A 20,820-nucleotide genomic window follows, 5' to 3' on the forward strand; every position below is an offset into this window, starting at 1 on the left:
CAGAATGGAATGATGGAGATAGGAGAGTGGATGGCAACTAATTGCCTGAAACTCAACTCAGAAAAAACTGAGGTTGTGATATTCGGCCCCCTTTCACCGGACTGGTCAGCTCAGTGGTGGCCCGCCACATTTGGAGCAATCCCTAAACCAGTTCCCAAAGTAAGAAATTTGGGAGTCATCTTCGATGATGGCCTAAATTTTATGGACCATGCAAATAAAGTGGCCTCTACAGCCCACTATAAATTACGCATGATCCGAAAAATCAGTCCCTACCTTCCAGTGGGGCCATTAAAACCTTGGTTAGCTCCGTGGTTCTAACGTCACTGGATTATTGTAATGGCCTACTCTTAAACACACAGACCAGAGTCTTGAGAAAACTACAGTCAATACAAAATGCGGCGGCTCCCCTGGTTTTTGGAATCCCAAAGTATGCGGCCATTTCAGATGCCATTTCACGACTTCATTGGCTGACGATCCAGAATCGGATCAAATTCAAGTCATTGTGTTTAGTTTATAAAGCGCTCAACAGGCAAGGTCCACATTTTTTAAGTGGGCAACTGATGCCATATCAACCTTCCCGTCCACTCCGGTCCTCCAACTGCAACCACCTAGTGGTTCCTCGCGTCAAAACAGTGTCATGGGGCGACCGTCGTTTCACGGTCGCTGCACCAAAACTGTGGAACACTCTTCCGTTGGACATTAGAACTTGTCCAACCCTTCTCCAATTTCGTAGGAGACTTAAGACGTGGTTGTTCACCCAATAACTTCTATAAATACAGGTAAACACTGAGCACTTTACCACAGATCTGAATTTTGCAAATTAATCAGCGCCAAGACGCCTGCGGGTATTTGTCGCGCTTTACAAATAGCAATAAATAAATAAATTTGAGTGCTATCAGGCTAGTAGTTGTTGGAGGTTGGCTGCATTGTTGTCTGATTTTCTTACTTTCTTTTTTTTTTTTATTGTCTGAATTGTGCCATTGCTTGTATTGATAATTCTAAGGCCTTGTTGAGCTTTACCCATGTACCTTAGATGTCTTCCCAGAAGCCTGATGCTTTAGTAAAGGAGGACAGGCAAGTGACATGAATATTAATAATTGTTATTATTAAAGTTCCGTACATCAGCGTTACTATTATCTAACTCAGTGGTACTCAGCTTATCAACCTGAGGCAAATAAAAGGTTCAGTTGAACCAATCAGGATTCGAAACTTGTGCCCTGCAGATTTCTCCATGAACAGTTTTATTTCTTATACCATTCCAATATACTTCATTTATTTATTAAATTATAGTCCAGTTCCTCTGTAAATTGAAGTATTGTCAACGCATACCACAATAGTGTGTCGGATAAAGTAGCAGACTTGCAAGGCAGTGCTATACAACATAACTGCTGAACCAAGCGAACCTGAACTGGTTACTTGTCACAAAATAATTAAACAAGCACTAGCAAAGCCAATAGGACTTGCTTTTATGACCTACTGAGTATAACAGTGCTATTTTGTGGGGGAGGGGTGCGTAGGGAAAAACACCAGAGAGAGCATCATCAAGCATGGGGGGGGGGGGGGGGGGGGGGGAGTACATTATGGCGAGATAAGCACACATTGGAGGGTGAAAGAAGGGGTTGCTGGGGGAAGCACACAATTTAGAGAGCAAAATGGAGCATAGGTGTTCTCGAGGAGGTGAAAACGGAGAGATTAACAAGGGAGCAACTAAGATTACAGGGCAAGCAGGGGCTTGCAGATAGGGAAAAGTTTGTGAAGGAGGGAGCAACAAGGGGCACATGGGTCGCAGGGGGAAACACATGAAGAACAGAGCAACACAGAGTATAGGAGCATTTTGAGGGGAAGAACCACACAAGGAAGAGGGCAGCAAGAGCACAGGAGGAAGCAAATAAAGGAGAGAGCAACACTAGTGTGTGATGTGGACAGCAGGGGGAAGCACATCAGAGAGAGAGCGTGACATAGATCATGGCAGCAGGGGGTATTGTCAGGGCAAAAGCACAAGCGGGAGAATGCTGTAAAAAATGTGCACTATAATGGACTGCTTTAACCATTAAGCAAAAAGGAGTTCTCTAAAACTGAGCATTAGAAAGATAAAATGGCACGCAAAAGGATGGTAAAGAGGCCAAACAGTAGGAGAGGCACAAAGACAAGATGGACGATGTAAGAGAACGAAAGCTGATGAATGAAACAAATACGAGTGACAACAAAGCCAACCAATAGTAAGCAATGGGCTGGCTGTAAGCACACTGTTAAACTCTTTATAAGCGCACAACAGGTCTTTCACAACCAAACAGCTTGCTCTGTCGAGTAGGCAAGACTTAAAACAGACAGAATCCATTTTCACTCATTATGTAGGGCACAAACTTAATTAACTTCCTTCAGGAAAAGTGCCATTTCAGATTATTTAATTGTTTCTAAATTATATCATTGAATTGGTAACACAAACATTCAAAGTTGTAAATCTCTACACTTCATTCTCCTCTTAAGAATTCCTAAGGAACCATGTGCTGTGACCAGGGACATCTTGAGGATTTTAGGGGCCCTAAGCGAAAATCATTTTGGGGGCCCCTGCTCCGAACAGGTTTGATTTTATGATCTAATTTAAGTTCTTTCATGACCTCTTTGGCTAAGTCTCTGGCAGTGTACAGGCACACTCGTACAAATTCGAAATGCGTTTACAGCTGATATTCAGAGATAGTGACTTTTGTCACTTTGCTCACTTATATTACTGTAAATAATCTCTGCAACGCCCTCCCATTTCCCATATATCAGGTCCTGATTTAATCTGAAAGAAACTTTTTAATGGATGTTTCGTGAAACATAAATACAACATTTCTTTGTAAAATGTGTATAATAGAGTCTCGCACATCACCCACATTAAATAATTAAAGGAAAATGGGATTTAAACAATTATTCAAGGCCAGCCGGGCAAGACTCTGCAGAACAGAGCTGGCTCGATCAGGGGCCCCTGTGAAAAAAACGAGTTACTTACCTGTACACTATGGTACTCCAGTATTGATATCTTTCATAGATTTACATGCTTGTATCTTCCCCGTCATCATGGTGGGAATCTCACTTCGGAGAACTCTCAGGCCTGAAAGTTAACTGGCCCAAGACATGCTTATTTCCTGTGCGACAGGGGGAGGCACGGCCTACCTTTCGTCCCCTACTTAAGTGGGAACCCACCTGCCTAAAGTATCTGGGGGTCTACGTCTACCACACGGCAGCTGATATGCCGGAAGGCAATGTGGGACGCTGCCTGTGAGCGTTGAAAGGTAGTATGGCCTTTTGGACCACCCTCCTGCACTTCCTGACGGGCCGAATTTACCTATTGAAAATGATAGCCCTGCCGCGCCTTCTGTATTATTTCCGCACACTGCCTATATGGATACCCAGCTCCACCTTTCGCCAACTGAAATCGCAGTTGACCTCGTTTCTTTGGGGATCGGGTAGGAGCAGAGTGGCACTGAAAACACTTGGCGGTCCCAGACTTTGAGCTTTACTATTTGGCGGCCCAACTGCAGATTTTCACGCAGGAAGTGGCGAGAGTCTTTCGAGGGCCGGAAACTGGGAGGGAGGGAGGTACTCCGCGACATATCCTTGCCTATATAACCCTGCAACAGCGGCTAGCCATTGGTGACTTAACCCTTGAGGAGAAGACGTTTCGGCTATGCTGGAACCGCACCCAACGCCAGGCGGCCATACGACACCCATACGCACCTGAGATTCCTCTCGGGATGATAATGGCGCTCCCTCACAGGGGGGATTGGTCGCACTTGCAGGTCTGGGAAGACGCGGGCTGCAGGTCCTTGGGGATCTGTACGAAGACGGGGTACTCCTACCGTATCAGACACTTCAAGAGAGGTTTGACCTCCCGAGAGAAGGGTACTTACTACATGCTGCGGTCACTAGAGCGATGCAAGTGCATTGGAAGGTGGGGCTACTAGAACCCACGACGACCAAGGCTTGTCAGTACACCATGATGGCCGCAGGGACTTACAAAGCAGTCACGTGTCTGTACTCTAGAATGCTCCGAGAGCACTTGCCGCCCCTAATGGCATTGAAGACCAAATGGGAATCTGACCTGGGTATGGAGATTCCTGAGACAGCTTGGGCAAGGATAGTGAGACAAGCACGGAAGAGCACGAGGAACGCACGCTTCCGGCAGATCCACTTCTTTATCCTCCACAGGGCCTATTTAACACCTGGTAAAATCAAGAATTTTTCGGGGCAGTTGAGGCAGCTTGTCCCAGATGTACTACGGAGGGGGCGGAACTGGCCTACATGATGTGGCTCTGCCCTGCACTGGGGGACTACTGGCGGGCAATTGGTGAGACGCTAAATGAGGTGACGGAAAGACACTTAAACTTTGATATGGCTGTCTGTGTTTTACATTGGTTCCCACGCACTCCCAAAAATAAGGTTACCAGTAAATTTATTGATATGGGCCTCCTCCTGGCCAAAAGGGAAATTACGAGATTATGGAAAGCGAGATCAGGTCCCACATTCAAGAGATGGATCAACGAGTTGTTGAAATGGGCCGCTAGCGAAAGTACGCTTCGGTACCAAATGGCACGCCGGAGACAAGATGATAAGGCACTGGACGCAGCAGCTGCGTGAGATGCACTAGTGCAGGCCTTGCGCGACTATGCGTTGCAAGACGACGAGGAAGAGCTTGACGCTAACGTGGAAACTCCCCCAAGGTACAGCAGGCTAACTACACATCACACACTTAGACACTTATTAGTTCCTGATAACGTCCATAGCTGTAGACTAGATGAGCTTGCATGCGTAGGTGGTGGGGTTTTGGGGGGGGGGGGGGGGCAGTTGGGGTAGTTTCGGGATTGAAGGGGGAGGGAGTTAAGGGGGGGAGAAAACAAAGAAAAACGGATGCGAGTACTTTTTGCAAACTAGTAACAGCTCTGCATGGCACGTTTGCTCCTGGAATTTTCCTAATTAACGCCGCCCGACCCCAGGGATGTGGGCTTAATGGCTGTGTACGGAACTGAACAGAGGATGGAGCATAGCCGCTACCAGAAATGACATTTCTGCATGGAAGAATTGTGTGTATTGTAAGTCTGCAATAAAAATTCTTTTAAAAACATTTCAACAAAATCATGGTGGGAGTCTCACGGTGACAGAATGACCACAGCAGTGAAAAAAAACTGCATAGAAACCCATAGGGAACAACATTGTTTGGTAACCAAACCTCATCATTATGTGGTCCAAAACTCAGCCAATAAGCTGCCAGCCCTGACATCACACTCCCCAGCAGAGCCATCCTACCTCAGATTTCCAGCCCCGATGTGAGAGAATCTCCAGTATTGAACCTTTCATAGATTCACATGCTTGTATCAGAATAGAGAGCAGTACACATACCAACTTGCGTTTCCAGGATAGAACCCTCTATTATCTCAGGGCCCTGCTCCTAATCATTAGGATATATAAACTCATGGACGCCATCCAGTATTAATGAACAGGCAATGGGAGAAATGTATATGCAAAGACAATATTCCTATAAGAGTGACTATTAATATGCATAGTTTCATATTTACATTCATACTATGATATATAAACATAGTTTGATAAATACCTAATTGAAATAAATGAAGTAGAACTGCTTGTCCCACTGCTGCCTCCTTCCACGCAGTGTCTAGACAATAGTGTCTAGTGAAGGTGTGCATATTTTTCCATGTCGCCGTTCTGCAGATGTCTGGAAGTGACACCCCTGCAAACAGAGGTGCTGAAGTTGCCATCTTTCTCGTGGAATGAGCGTGCACTCTGGATCGCAGAGGTTTTCCAGCTTTCTCGTGGCATATAGCAATGGCAGAAGTTATCCATCTTGAGATACTAGATCTGGATAGTGCTAGACCTTTTCTAGGCCCAGAAAAGGCTACAAATAGTTGGTTTGTTTTCTTAAACGACTTCGTTGTATCAATGTAGAATTTCAAACATCGTTTAACGTCTAGAGAGGGCAGGGCTCTCTCCGCTTCCGAAAAAGGATTTCCAAAGAATGTAGGCAACACTACAGGTTCATCGAGATGAAAAATGAAAGGGACCTTAGGAATTATTTTGGATTTGTCCTCAATATAACTTTATCTTGTCGAAATCGAAGAAATGGTTCTGCAATTGAGAAAGCTTGAATCTCGCTGACCCTCCTAGATGAAGTGAGGGCTAACAGCAAATCCGTTTTCCATGAAATAAACTGTAATTCCGCTTTATGCACTGGTTCAAACAGTGGTTTCATGAGCTGTGTTAGAACCGTATTAAGCTGCCAAGGGACTACCGGGTGTTGAACAGGGGGAAACATTCTGAAAAGCCCTTTAAGAAATAATTTTATCACTATTTGCGACCATAGCGATGGTTGGTTAGGAACCCTCCTATATCTCGAAATTGCTGCTAGGTGCACCTTTAGTGACGCATGAGAGACCTGCTTTGGCCAGATGCAAAAGGTACAGGAGGATTTGCTCTGGAGAGGCAGTAAAGGGATAAAGAGCTTGAGATGCACACCACTGACAAAATCTCTTCCATTTTGCTGTATATGTTTTATTTGTTGAAATTGCCAGAGATTGTGTAAGAATATCCCGGCATTCTTGAGAAATATTTAGGGATTGGAATTCATGTTCGTGAGGTTCCAGGCTGACAAGTTCAGCGATGTCAAATTTGGATGAAGAATTTGTCCGTTGTTCATAGAGATCAGGTCCTGAGATAGTGGAAATTGTATTCTGGGGGCCATTGACAACTGGAGAAGCTCCGAGAACCAAGCTTGTCTCAGCCATGCTGGGGCTATCAGAATAAAGTGGCATGGTTCTGATCTCAATTTCCGTAGCACTCTCGATATCAGAGGGAATGGAGGAAATGAGTACGCGAACATTCCTGTCCAACGTAGATGCAGTGCATTGCTACACGATCCCGCCTGAGGGAACCTGCTTGCAAAGTGCTTGCATTTCGAGTTGTGTTGGTTTGCGAACAGATCCAACGATGGGGTGCCCCACCCACGAAACACTCTTAGGAGTTGACTTTGAGCTAGCTCCCACTCGTGAGAAACACTGGCTGGTCTGCTCAGGATATCCACCCTTGTGTTGTGTATCCCTGGAACGTGCTGAACTTGAAGAGAGATGTTGTGAAGCAGAAGCTATTTCAAAATCTCCTGTGCTTGTTTCGACAGGAGCTTTGACTTTGTACCTCCTTGTTTTAATAGGTAGAACAATGTCGTTGTACTATCAGTCCAGGCCATTACCGTAGAATTGTGTATTCTGGGGAGGAATGTCTGCAAACTCAAGAACACTGCTTTTAGCTCCAACAGGTTGATATGAAGTTGAGCTTCGTGGTCGGACCAATGCCTTTGTATTTCGAGGTCTTGGAGATGCACTCCCCAACCTTGAAGTGATGCATCTGCCATCATAAGATAACTGGGACGTTGAGGCTCCAATAGCAGGCCTTTTGTTAAATGTTTTCTGATCCTCCACCATGACAGGGTGTCTTGAATCTGAGGAGTGATGGTGATCCGATCTTCGAAGGACACTTGGGATTGAATCCATTGTTTGTCTAGAAGCTCTTGCTGAGGCCTCATGTGCAATCGGCAATTGGGAAGCAAAGGGATACAGGAAGACATCTTTCCCAATAAGGACCTGTAGATTCTCACTGAAGTGCACGTTTTTTATTGCAGATTTGACATCAGATTTAAGATTTTCTGAGTTCGCTCATTTGACGGATAAGCTTTTTCTTCCTTTGTGCGAAGCTTGGCTCCTAGGAATTGAAGGGATTGTGACGGAATAAGGGACGTCTTTTCTAAGTTGATTCGAAGACCCAGACAATGAAAGAGATCCATGCAGCATTGTAGGTAGTTCAAAACTTCCTAGTAAGATGAACCTTTTATGAGCCATTCGTCCAGATACGGGAAAATCTGGTGACCCTGTAGTCTCAGGTGTGCTGCTACCGGCGTCATGCACTTTGTGACGACCCTTGGTGCCGATTTTAGACCAAAGGACAATACTTTGAATTGGTAGTGGCGCCCCGCCACTACAAAACGCAGATATTTTCTGTGATTTATGTGAATCAGAATGTGGAAATAGGCATCTAAGAGGTCCATGGATGCCATGAAGTCTCCTTTGTGTAACAGCAGGAGTATTTCCTGAAGGGATAGCATACGAAAGGGAATCTTCTTGATGAATTGGTTCAGACCTCTCAGATCCATTACCTGCCGCCATTTTGATGTCTGCTTTTTCTTTATCAGAAAGAAATGCAAGTAAAATCCTTTCCCTCGCTGAGGAAACTGAACTTCCTCTATTGCCCCTTTTACTATAAGAAATAATACTTCTGCTATGAGAGCTGACAGATGTTGCTGCTGTCTGAACAGGTGGTTGGTTCGTGGACTTCTGTATAAATTCTAGGGTATGGTCTTGATGAATCACATCCAGTACCCATCTGTCTGTTGTTATCAACAGCCATTGCTGAGAAAGGTAATGGTCTTTGTTGATGTCTGACCAGGTGGCGGGTGCCTCGAGAAAGCCACTGTTGTCTATTGGATTGTTGAGCTTTTCCTCTCGCAGCATTCTTTCCTCTGGATTGCTGGTGATAATAGGAGTTTGAGGAACGAAACTGTTGGTTGCTCCAATACTGGCGATACCCCTGTTGACTGTAAGGTTGGTACCTATTGGACTGGTACGAAGACCTTTGATTGTATTGGCCTCTAGAACCTCTCTTCCGAAAGGACTGGAATCTGCCTTGTTGAAGAGGACCCAACGCTCGCGCTGTGTCCGTGTCAGCTTTGATTCCTTGGAGAGCATCGTCTATATGCTTCCGAAGATATTCTCTCAGTCAAAAGGCATGTCCACAATTTTTGCTTGTACCTCTGGCCTGAATGAAGTGGCCTTAAGCCATCCAAGTCTTTGGAGAGCCACCGCTCCCGCCATTTGTCTAAACGCTACTGATGAAATATCCATAGCGATATCGATGGATTCGGAGGCCGCCCTAGCTCCGTCTTGTAAAATGGCAGCCACTTCCTCCTTTTTGTCATCTGGGAGGTGAGCCAACAACAGCGCTATATCTGATCACATTTGTCCGTTGTAACGACTGATCAGAGCTAGAGCGTTTACAGCTCTAATGGAAGCCGCTGCCATCACCACAAAACGCTTCCCCACGCCATCCATCCGTCTTCCTTCTTTGTCGGGGGGGGGCTACAGAAGTCGAGACAAGATTTTCGGATTGTCTCTGAGCCGCTTGCATCACTACTGTTTTTGGACGCGGATGTCCAATCAAGACTCTGGTGCACAATATTTCTTCTCTATTCTGGGCACCGAAGCCGCCACTGAGGCTGGAGTTTTCATGATCTTCAAGCCCTCGTCCCAGATATGCTCAATGATGGGAATTGATCTCATAGACTTCCTTCACTCCTCGTTGAAGTCGTATAGGAAACATTCTGCTTCCTGCACTGGAAGCAGAAGCTCAAATCTCTTTGAGGCTTTTTCCATTTTGTCATGGAATCCTCCAATGTCCTGTGGTGGAGAGTTTGCTGGCGACGGTGATGGAGATGGTGTTGTAGGCAAAATATATTGATCCCACTCAATACCTACAGGAGTATCTTGAAGAAGTTCCCCTTCTTCTGGCTGGTCTTCTCCATCACTTTCTGCGAAATCATCCCTTATTGTGATAATTGGGGGAGATCGCATATTTTGCACTGTAGGTGTAGGTTGAACTACCGGAGCTTGGGTAGGAGCGCCTGAAGTATTTGAGGCACGAGCGTTAGCCTCAGGAAACAACGATAATAGTCATTAATCATGTGACGTAAGTCACTCACTAGAGAAACAGGCATCGAGATGGACTCGTCCCTCACCTCAGGATGCGTTTCCTCTTCCTCCTCATACTCATATGACTGTTGGAATGACTCATATCATTTGGATTTGGACACTGGCTGATCTTGGAAAGAGTAAACCTCTTTAACCTCTTGGTACTCCTCTTCATCAGTGTCCTGACTCTTAATCTGTAGCTGAGAGGGACTGTAAGCTACACCCATTGAATATTCATCCTCCGATTCTTGTAAATCTAGCAGATTTGATGGAGGAAGGAGAGAAATTTTTGTCCACGTAGTGAATTCTGTAGTTTTCTTGACCGTCGACGAGCCCGTCCACGATTGAAAAGGCTTTATAGATATTAAAGATTTCGATTTTGGTGATTTAAAAGTCGACAGAGCTCCCGTCGTCGATGCTACCGTAGATGATGAAATTCGAATTGTCGTCGACAAGGTCGTCGTTGATGGTGTCGTCGGCAAAGCCTTCATCAACGAACTCCTCGTCAATGGTGTCGTCGACGAGGTTCACACTCCTCCCGTCGATGGAGTCGTCGACGAATCTTTCTTCGACGGCGTTGTCTTTGTCACTGCCGTCGACATCGCTGTCGTCGTCGAGATTGTAATCGTTAACGAAGTCGTCGTCGACGGGGTCGTCGACATCTTCACAGGAACAAGAGCCGGAGACGCCACAGATTTCGACGACGGAGCTGAAGACACTACCCTTGACTCAGAGGATTTCTTTAGAGGAGTATGAGGGAGAGAAGATGAAGATACCCTAGTTATTATGAGTCTATGAAGAATAATATAAAAACAAAATCAAAAGAACAATTGATGCTTATATTATATTAGCACATTATCTAAGAGTTACAACTGGAACAAATCTGTTGTTACATGTTGAAAAAAACTAATAAAAATAAAAGCAATTGATGCTTATGTTTAAGTTACATATTGTGTAGGGTTCATCACAGGAGCCGTATAGGCCAGACCTCATGTTCTGATTTATCCCTACCAGCTACCATATTCTAGACTATAATGAACTTTTGTTATGGGGGTGTCTATAAGACCCTCTCCCAGTCTTCTTTGCTATTCAGTTATTATTTGGTATCCATATGGATAAAAGTACAAGAGAATAGTGATTGTTTCCCTGTACATACAAAGGGTAATGTAGAGATTATGAATGTTTTTTAATCTTAGTGTACAGTCTATAATAATGTCAAAAGAATGCTAACGTCAGTATATAATAGGCCCCTGTATGTTTTTTAATCTTACCTTTTTAGAGATTTTTTTAAAACAAAAAAACCCCCGTCCTGAAGAAGGTGTTATCATCGACACAAGACACCGAAACGCCGCGTCGACTCTTTGGTTTTTTAACATATGTTTGAATGTATAATTGTTTTATGAATGTAAACTTGAAAATGTATTGGTTTTAATAAATAGTTTTTTACACTGGTAAAAATTATAGTTCTCTAAATTTATGTGGTGATTTGTAGACAGGGTTCCTATACTGACTGTTAGCCTGTATTTGCGATTTATGTGTGTGTTATGATCTTGTCCTTGACATCGTAGCTACCCTTTGAGCCTTTTGGTTGGGTTAGTCTGCGCTGTAGGGTATTTAACCCCACCAACTAGGGACTTTTTGTGTTCTTTGCATATTTGTTTACCCGGTCCCTCACTGGTCTTTGGGTACCTCCCTCATTGTGTTGTTGAGTTTGCTCAAAATACACTTCCCAGTCGGATGCAAAAACAATGAAAAATGAACCTGCATCTTCAAATTGGAAAGCAGAAGGACGTCTTCAGATTTAACTCTCTATACGAAGAGACGCGGATTGCGAGGGAGACTGGACCGGGCGCAAGCTCACATCTTATGGAAACACTGGTTATGATTTAAAGGGCAAATGTGTAGAGAAGCTTTGCTGAAAAATGACACATTGGAGAGAGAACTTAATTTGTTCTGGGCATGTTGATTAATTGATGCAAACCACTTTGTACAAAGTGGACCGAAAGCATGCACAGTCTATCACTGTGAAAATAGTGGACTGTTCATAAGTGTAACTTGTTGTTCTTCTGATACAATCCGTTGCATGGAAAGAGGAGTCCAACTTGCATGATGCTAATCTAAACTGACAGAGACAACCGCCACAGTGTTTGTGATTTCTCCCCCAAAAACCTTATAAAGATGGTGCTGTTAGAAATGGGTGGTACTCAGGGGTTTAATATGATCTGGTGCTGCCATGTGAACGATGCTTGGCTGTTTACAATTCACATGTATTACATCATATTGCATTTTCCAATGCCTTCATTATGAGTGACCTGGTAACAGCAGTTACTGCACATACTGAAACTAACTGGCCGCTCATAACGAGTACTCGCTTTTCCAGATGTGTTTCTTTAGTTTTGTTAACACAATATACACCTCTTTTATAGTGCACACTATGCACTGATTCCCTTATAAAGGTCTAGGTGTGTTCAACCTGCGGATGGCAGGACAGGATTGAGACAGATGGAGCCGAAGCTGAATGCAGTGAGTTTCTCGCAATGCCTGTAAGTGGTTCATGGTGTTCCGACTACATGATCATCCGATTTTTAGCCTCTCTGCAGAGCATACAAGGCAATGGTCACAGGAGTGCCAACTGGAATTTACATTTTATGTTAACGTGTGTAAAGGAGGTACACAGCTTTTAAAATACTGAGAGTGTTCATGGAAAAAGAAAATGCTCAGTAGGAGAGGGTTTATGTGAAATAGAGAGGGCATTGAGAAAGGGTGGTGATGTAAGGAACTACTTGAAGGACAGAGTGACAAAACAATAATGAGGTGAAATTAGTGACATATGCAATCAAGGATTTTAGAAATATGTGCGGAGAATAAAGATATTTGTGACTAACAGTCAGGGACAGTGGTGAAAAGTGGTGTGAAAGGGGAGAACATGAGTGAACCAAACACTTTGAAGACCGCTACACCTTCCATTGACCTTAGTAATGTTTAATTCAGTCTAATATTTTCAGAATTGAAATATTTTCTATTCTAATTATTTACAACAAAATCATTGTTGTTGCTCATTTATTAGCTTCTGCTAAGCAGCATGGAGGAGAATATAGTTCTGGCTTCCTTTAGGGGTATAGGGGTAGTTGTTCTTTGATATGTCTAGATGCAATAAAAGAAAAAGCACGGAGCAGCAACCAAATTCTGGTGAGGTTGCACACTGTGTTAAGCACTATATTTTAGAGGTCACCCTTCTTGGAAAGGATTCCTAGTCATACTTCTTCAGCATTGTCTCTTTTAGAGAACTCTCTAACCCCACTTTTTTCATCCCATTTAAAGCTCAGGTGGTTTTGTTTCCTGTTTGTCTCTGAGAAAAACATATCATATTGAATCTTAAAGCCCTTCCCTTTGCCAGTACCTCTATGCAATTTATTCACAGCAATTGAGTTTCCTATATCACTGCATTGATACTGTAGAACAAATCATAATTAGACCACACCCCTTTTCTGGGAATTGAGGCTCCATATCAGAAAAAGGCCTAGGGGCTCAACTCATCCCCTTCACACTAGGTCTGTATTGGTTTGAAATCACATTAAAACCATTAAAACATGTGGCCTGTCATCACCTAGCCGATCATCCATCTGAATAAGGAGCACAGATTCTACTCCAAATGCACTGTTCTTCATCCTGCCTCGAAGGCAAAGGAATTACATCCTTACAAAGTAAACCAAATTTTGGGGCTTTTTGGGCTTTTCTCCTTCAGCTACTGTGAGTAGGGAAAGAAAGTGTGTTCTGGTCACAGGATAAGGTCCTGCATCATCTGTTCACTCTGATTTGCACTCTTTGTAGGATAGTGAAAACTGGCCTAGTGTGATGTGATGCACCATTTGAAACCTCATTGCCTAAACTGATTTCAGATGTTAGTTCCATGAAAGAGGGCCCAAGTAATTTACTGAAAAATTGAGGCAGATTTAATATATATATTTTATGGTGAGTTATAAAGGAAGCCCTTCAAATCGACCCGGTTTTTAGGTCTTGCCTACGCGGCGCGCATGCGCTGCATAGGAAAAAGACTGCACGCATTTCATTGCTTTGAATGGCAACGCATGCACGTTTGGCGATTCCCTTGCGGGAGCGAGCTTTTAAACCATCTGTTTGTAATTAACAGATAGTTCCTGCTCGCTCCAGCAAGGGAAACAGGCGCAGGCCCCCTTCTCTCTCCCCTCCCCGTGCTGCCTTTCGTCAAACTTGCTTTTATTTTGTATTTTTACTTTGAGCGCAAGGCGCGCGTGTTCGTTTTTACACTGTTATGCAGTCGTAGAAATTGCCTTTTCCTCAGTTATGAAATTGCAATGTTGTCGTAATCTCTTCATGTTCTCACTTTTCTCGCTATTAGTCTAATGGGTAGCACAGCCCCCATCCATTCGAATAGCTTTCTGTGTCATTATGTGGAAGCAGAAATGAGAAAATAATAATTTGTTGAGAGCTTCCAATGTTTTTGTTTTTGATTAAAAGGCCTGGGAATGTAAATGTGTGTCATTAGCATCCATTAACGTTTAGCTTTACCTCTGAGCCAGTCGTGATCTACAATTCAATCATCTTCTCCTTCATTAATGCCAATGTGAGCGCAGGCACTTCTGAGTTTACCTTCACAGTGGGTCCTCATTAAATCCAACTGCTAGGAATGTGCACAACGATAAGGCTGAAAGGACTGTAGAAAAATGTAATTTTCTCACAATTTTTTGCATGCTTGCAGGAGTTTCTATTCGTTTTACCCTGCCATCTCTCAAAGGCCTAGTGTCGCATGTCCTGCTTCTGTGAACTTCAGACTTATTTTTAGTAAGTGAACCGCTGATCTAGTGTCTGAGGAGATAACGTTTAGCATATGAGTTCTCTGATGTTTCCTCAGTGTCCGTGAATCATGTTTTTTAAAACTGGCTGATGGAATGCTTTTTAATTGCTATCCCTCTCTATTTTGGAACTATTGCATGCCATTTCGCCCTAACATGCCATCAGCTCTTGTGGCTTTAACAATTAATTTGTAAAGAACTCTTATTGCTGTTTGGATTAGGAACTATATTGAGGGACGTTGTTTGTGGTCTACTCCTAAGCTGGGCAGTTTGAGTTGAGGCAGCTGTTTTATGGCAGCTTAGTTTGAGTCAACACCTTATGGGCATGCGACTCAACCACCTAATCACATTTTGGTGAAAAGGTGGGGCTCACTATCAGTGCCCTTTATATGTAAAATAATTCCCCTCAGCTGAGCATGAAGCTCCGCAGGATTTATCACTGGATTTATTTTCTTGTAGGTAAGTCGGTGTAATGTCTGTATCTATTTGTGCATCCCTTATGGAGCCAGCCCAAATAGATATTGCTATAAAATGGTTATGGGACTTGGGTTTCTCATTGTAACTCAGTTCAACATTGTTGTGAGGGTGGACTTGATCAGTTTCGGTATTTTTACCACAGCTAGTTTAGAACTACTTAGTTACAGGTCAGACATTTTTCAATGAATTTTAATACTCTTAGGGACTTGTATAATTCCCATTCACAAACCAGAGATATGAACGTTGCATGCTGACCAGTTTGCGAATGGGAATGATATTGGCGATGGGACCTACGCACTAGTAGATCTCATCACAAATAATCCATTTGCAGAGAGTCACAAAAAGGCATGTCTATTGAATATTAATTTGTCATGTGTCAATTTACGATTCAATGTGTTTGGGTCTGAATGTCGCGATGATGGTCTACAAGAGGCAACAATCCATGTGCATTCCAAACAGTAAACTAGGTTTTTTATTTTACAGTAGCCTGTTCCAATGAAAACAACAGGTGTTGCCTCTGTTAAAAAAATATTAATAATCCCACATGGGAGACAAGGAAGTTGGGGAAGTGAGGGGTGGAAGTAGTGGCTTCATTGACCACGGTCTGCTGCGTCTGAGGCTGGCAACAGGACTCTCAAAGGCAGAGCTGTCTCAGAGATGTTGTTTTGAAAATCAGTTGCCACACTAACTTAGGGGTCACACCACCTTCTAGTGGTGATTTGTAAAGTATTGCACAAAACTTTCCTTAGTCAGGAAAGGCTTTTACAACTTATAACAAGCATAGGCATAGCCAATAGATCTCATTTTTTGGACATTATAAGTGTTTAGCAATGCAACAGTTGATGTTGTTGCACCAAGGATATTGTGCTGCATAACTAAATACTTATAAGGTCCCAAAGGAGAGACCTATTGGCTATGCTAATGCTTATTTACATTTATTAATAGTTTGTCAAATTGTGTTAAAAGATCAAACAATCTACAGGGGAGATAGGTTAGCCTTTGGCAGCGGTACCTATTTAGAGGCCCTCTATACTACGGGTAGGCGCGGTCGACTTCTACGTCCCCAAACAGCAGCGGTGGTTGGAGTGTGGAAACGGGCAACAAAATTGCTAGGATGGGAGGTAAAGCTTACGGAGCAGACTCCTCTGTGGGCCGGGACATTCCTGCCTGCAGTGGCGAAATTGCAAGGTCTGCTTCAGTGGAGCCTGATTGGTATTGATGTGCTGGGTGATGTTTGGAAACAGGGAGAGATGGTGGGTTTTGCAGACTTGCAGGATGAGTTCCAGATGGGGAATGGGGAGTTCCTACACTACCAACAGCTTAAACATGCCCTGCACCGACACCTGACTCCAGGGGTGGAGCTACCTAATTATGCTCAGTTGGAGGATAGACTTCTACTAGACCCTATGAATGTAAAGCTATCTCCCTAAAGTACAGGAAGCTTATCAATAACATCGCGGACACACTGGACCCCCTGCGGGAAAAGTGGGAGTCGGATTTGGGGATGCTGGAGGATGATGATTGGGGAGAGGCCCTGCAATGTCCCTGAGAAGAGGCGATACGTGCCAGGTTCCGACTCGTCCAACTGCGCATCCTGCATAGGTCATATACACCCCACGAACGACGCAATACATAATAGGCTATGTGAACTCACGCTTTTGCTTGCGGGGGTGTGGTGAAGAAGGGACCTTCTTCCACATATTGTGGGATTGCGCCAGAATCAGGGCCTACTGGTCCAGACTAGCAGGCATTATGTCAGAGGTGGTGGGAGCGGACGTGCCGCTGGAGGCCAGATGGCATGTCTTAGGAGTCACTAGTGACATCACCTGGCCGAAATGGGACACAGTGTGGTTAGCTCTGGCGAGTATGGGAGCCAAGAGAACTATCGCAAGGTTATGGGGAAGTGATCTTGTGCCTACAGTGGAGGAGTGGGAGCGAGATCTGGACTGGTGCCAACAGGCTGAAAAAGTGATCTATAAGAGTTGAGGTTGTCCGGAGAAATGGGAGAAAATATGGGCGGCTTGGAGAAGGTACCGAGGAGAGTGGATGGACTCACAGGCGGATGAGGAGCCGACCTGAGGGAGGGTCGGTGTGGAACTTTGTACTCCATAGCGGTGCACTTACTACTGATGTCTTGTGGCACTCGTTCTGCATTGGATTCCTTAGGATGTGGATGCACTAGGGAGGGCCGCACTGCGGTCCTAGCGGGGAGGGAAGGGGAATGGGGTGGGGTTGGTGAATATAATAGGTCTGCTTTGATGGGTCCAGAGTTGGGGGTCCACTGGGGATGTCTCAGTGTTTATGGGCGGGGTCTGTAGTGGTGGGTGGTTTAAAGGCTTTATTAATGAATCTGCGGCTGATTTTATTTGTAATTGTTTATTTTTATTTTATTTTATTTAGGAAGTTTTCTATAGCGCTGTCAAGACCCGGAGGTAGCAGAGCGCTTTATAGTAATAGAATGACAAAAATCTGTATAAACATATACATAACATAAACATAAACATAACATATGTGAGGTATAAGCATTCAATGAGTGACATTGTAAGCGGAACATGGGTGAGTTGCCGAGCTTCTTTGGTCAATGAACTTCCGTTGCTAACTGATGTGCACTGTTATGGAACTGGTTATTTAAATAAAAAGATTTTCAACAAAAAAAAAAGATCCAACAATCAAGTTCAGTTAAAATTGAATTGTTTGTGTGTGTTCTTTCTTTCTCTTTATATTTATATTTAAATAACCATTCCCTGAGCGAAAGCACACAACCTTAAAACATCTGTTTTAAAGCTAATGAGGTACTTCAGTAAGCTAAACATACTCTACTGAAATCTGATTTAATATACAGGAACTAGATGCGGGAACTGACTGATAGTTATATGTGTTCCTCTGCTGATGTAGTGACTTGATGGACCACGGTCTCGTTTCGGTTTTGTTGACGAGTAGCTTACACTGAAGTAAAATCTATAAGCTTGCTTGTATAAAAAAAGAAAAATATGCAAGACCCAAGATAAAATCTGGCTAACACTCACTTAACCCTTTATCCGTTGAAAATTGAAAGAACTACCACCACTGAATTGGGTAATTTCAAAAGCTATTATTAAAAGATCAACGAAAATGTAAAACTATGGTATCAAGTTATTTATCAAAGGCAAGTTATTATTACTGCATCAAGAATGTACAGCATGGCCACACAGAATTGATCTAAATTGGGTGCTAGTTGACAAGAATCAGAAACTGTATGTTTATATCTTTTCAAATTGTTCTTCTTGAACTATGTTGGAATCAACAGAGTACTTGATTAACTGTCTTTTTGGCTCTTTAAATATAAATCTTCAATGGCTTAGCCCCCAGCCCAAAACCTTGAGCCATGGTGCCTGGCTCACTACAATTGTACAATCAAGAGACCAATTTCTCATTTAGCGTTTCATGCATCGGAGAAAGGTGTACACTTGCATGGTTAATTCGTGCACACAGCCTTGGCTGCAGTTCTACAATGACCCTTCATTGCCACACAGAGGAAATCATTTAGAGGGAATATTGGCTATAACTACAATTAGCATAATCTGCTTACTATCTGACGAAAGAAAGCAAAATTCATCTGCCAAACATCAAGGCTCAGAGAATAACACCTTACCATAATTGTGCTCACGTCCCCTTCCTTCGAGGACCTCTTCCACTCGTCAATCTTGACATGTTTGAAGACGTTCACGAATGGGTGCTGCCATACTGAGGAAAGAGAAACCTCTTATGAGATGCATCTCATTTGTTCAACTTGTAAAATGAATCCACCAATATACTCTAGCAGAATTGTTAACAAGTCTGCTGCTCGCCTAGTGGTATGATACATTACCTTCTGCCTCCAGCTGCCACAGGAAAATAAATCGCGTCACTCTCTTTCTAAAAACAGCCAATTTAGTTTGACTGTGTGGTTGTTTCTAATGTATTTGCTCATACCTACACATTTGAAGCTTCACCTCTGCTGTATACACCGCAAAAACTTGACAGGGGTATGCCTCTGTGTCTGCAATTTCAAGTTGAAACTACATGACACAGTTAGGAGCACTAACAACATTACTGGTTAAATAGAAAATATAGATCTACTTGAGGCAAGGAAAATGCTAATTAAAACTATGTTGTGGTGGAAAACAGCATGTCAAAGAAAACATTCGACAATTAAAAGATTCTATTCAGAAATAACTGCATTTTAAAAGCAGAATAGCCAGGAATGTCAAATGGAACTAATTTAATATTGGCCCCAATGAAATCCATTTTGAATTATAATAATAATAATAATGTATTTTATGCACCGCTTCACAGAGTTAAAGTCCCACTCTAAACTTTTATGTCAGCATCCTCCACTCAAATGTTAATAACCATTTTTTAGAAACCCAAAATACCCATCCACCTCCATAGCTATCTCCATAGGATCCTTGCAGGGCAAACTTAGCTAAATATTATCCTTTACCCAGTTTTAAGACTTCTTTGGGAAAAATAATCTAATCTGAGACCACCACAAGGCTTCCACCAGGCACATGTAGAAAATTCACATCGATCGCCACCTGCAATGGCTTGAGGTTCATTGCTGATTTAACCATGTTGCTGCTATTCTACTAGATCGCCTTTCATCACACCATTTACCACAACACCTTACTAGAGAGACTGAGTGACCTAAGAGCTGAAAGCATTGCCCTGTATTGGATGTCTTCTGTCTTGCAGAAAGATCTCACATAAACATTTCCTGCTTTCACATCAGCTATTTTTGTTGCTGATATAGGCATTTTATCTGCTTTCTCCTGTGTGCCTATTCTAGTCAACAAATTCCTTTACCCGCTCCAAGGCCTAATCACATCTTTCTACCTCAACTGCTTCAACTACGCCAACTTACAGATCCTCTTAAACCTGGAAAATACCCCAGAGCAGCACTCCTGTGCCAAGGACCCTTTCCTTCAAGCAGTGAAATACTAATTCTAGAGAAACTACCTCAAATCTAGTTTAACAATGCTCCAGAGAATTATCGCATTTTTTAAAAGAACCCTGTGACTTGGTCAGCCCCTACCCTGGTTGCTGGACTTTGGGCTCCTGTGCACGCCCTGTTTCTACCGCCGGCAGGTCATTTCCGAGCCCCGGTTGCCGCCGTCATACCCTGGTGAAACTCGCAGTCCCTGAGTACATCACTGCGCCCTAATCCACAACAGCTGCCGCTGGGGGGAGGCGTGGTCATCGAGCTATAAAGCGCTGCCTCGACCCCCACGGCGCAGGACGCTCCAGAGGAGCCTTGAAAAAGTCGCAAATGGCGACGAAACACGTGTCGGTTGTGCCATTGCTGTAAAAAATCCGACCACAGCGGTCAAGATCATTTTCTGGATACAGTGTTCCTATGTTCTATGTATTAAATAACCTTTTCTGACTGGGGATAGGCAGTTGTATACTTGTTTGTGCTGTGCTCTGTCTTTATTTTATAAAGCAATCCAACATAAAGCCAAAAAGGAGTGGGATGACACCGGATGGCACAACCTTCTCCTAACTAGTAAATAGAGGAGTATGACAAATTTCTGGCAGCTAGTGAAATGGGGGAGGGACGGGACACCTTTTAAACCAATTAACTATGTCCCACGGGAACAGTGGGCCCTGTATTTTACCCAGTTCCCTACCAATGATAACATTCTGGATGAACTTAAAATACCCACCCCGATTCGTGTTTTATTATTTACCAACTCTGAGGTTGA

General features: G+C 43.4%; 1 protein-coding gene across 1 annotated transcript in view; it reads right to left on the reverse strand.

The window, feature by feature from the left end:
- The window catches only part of WDR90 (WD repeat domain 90), a 1,374,469-nt gene that overhangs the window by 1,284,110 nt on the left and 69,539 nt on the right, over nucleotides 1-20,820 (reverse strand). The window contains exon 2 of the mRNA XM_086941318.1: nucleotides 18,729-18,820. Coding sequence (XP_086797444.1) covers nucleotides 18,729-18,820 — 92 coding nt within the window. The remainder of the gene's footprint in view (nucleotides 1-18,728; nucleotides 18,821-20,820) is intronic.

The sequence above is a fragment of the Lissotriton vulgaris genome, chromosome 10 (assembly GCF_964263255.1).
Source record: "Lissotriton vulgaris chromosome 10, aLisVul1.2, whole genome shotgun sequence".
NCBI lineage: Eukaryota > Metazoa > Chordata > Amphibia > Caudata > Salamandridae > Lissotriton > Lissotriton vulgaris.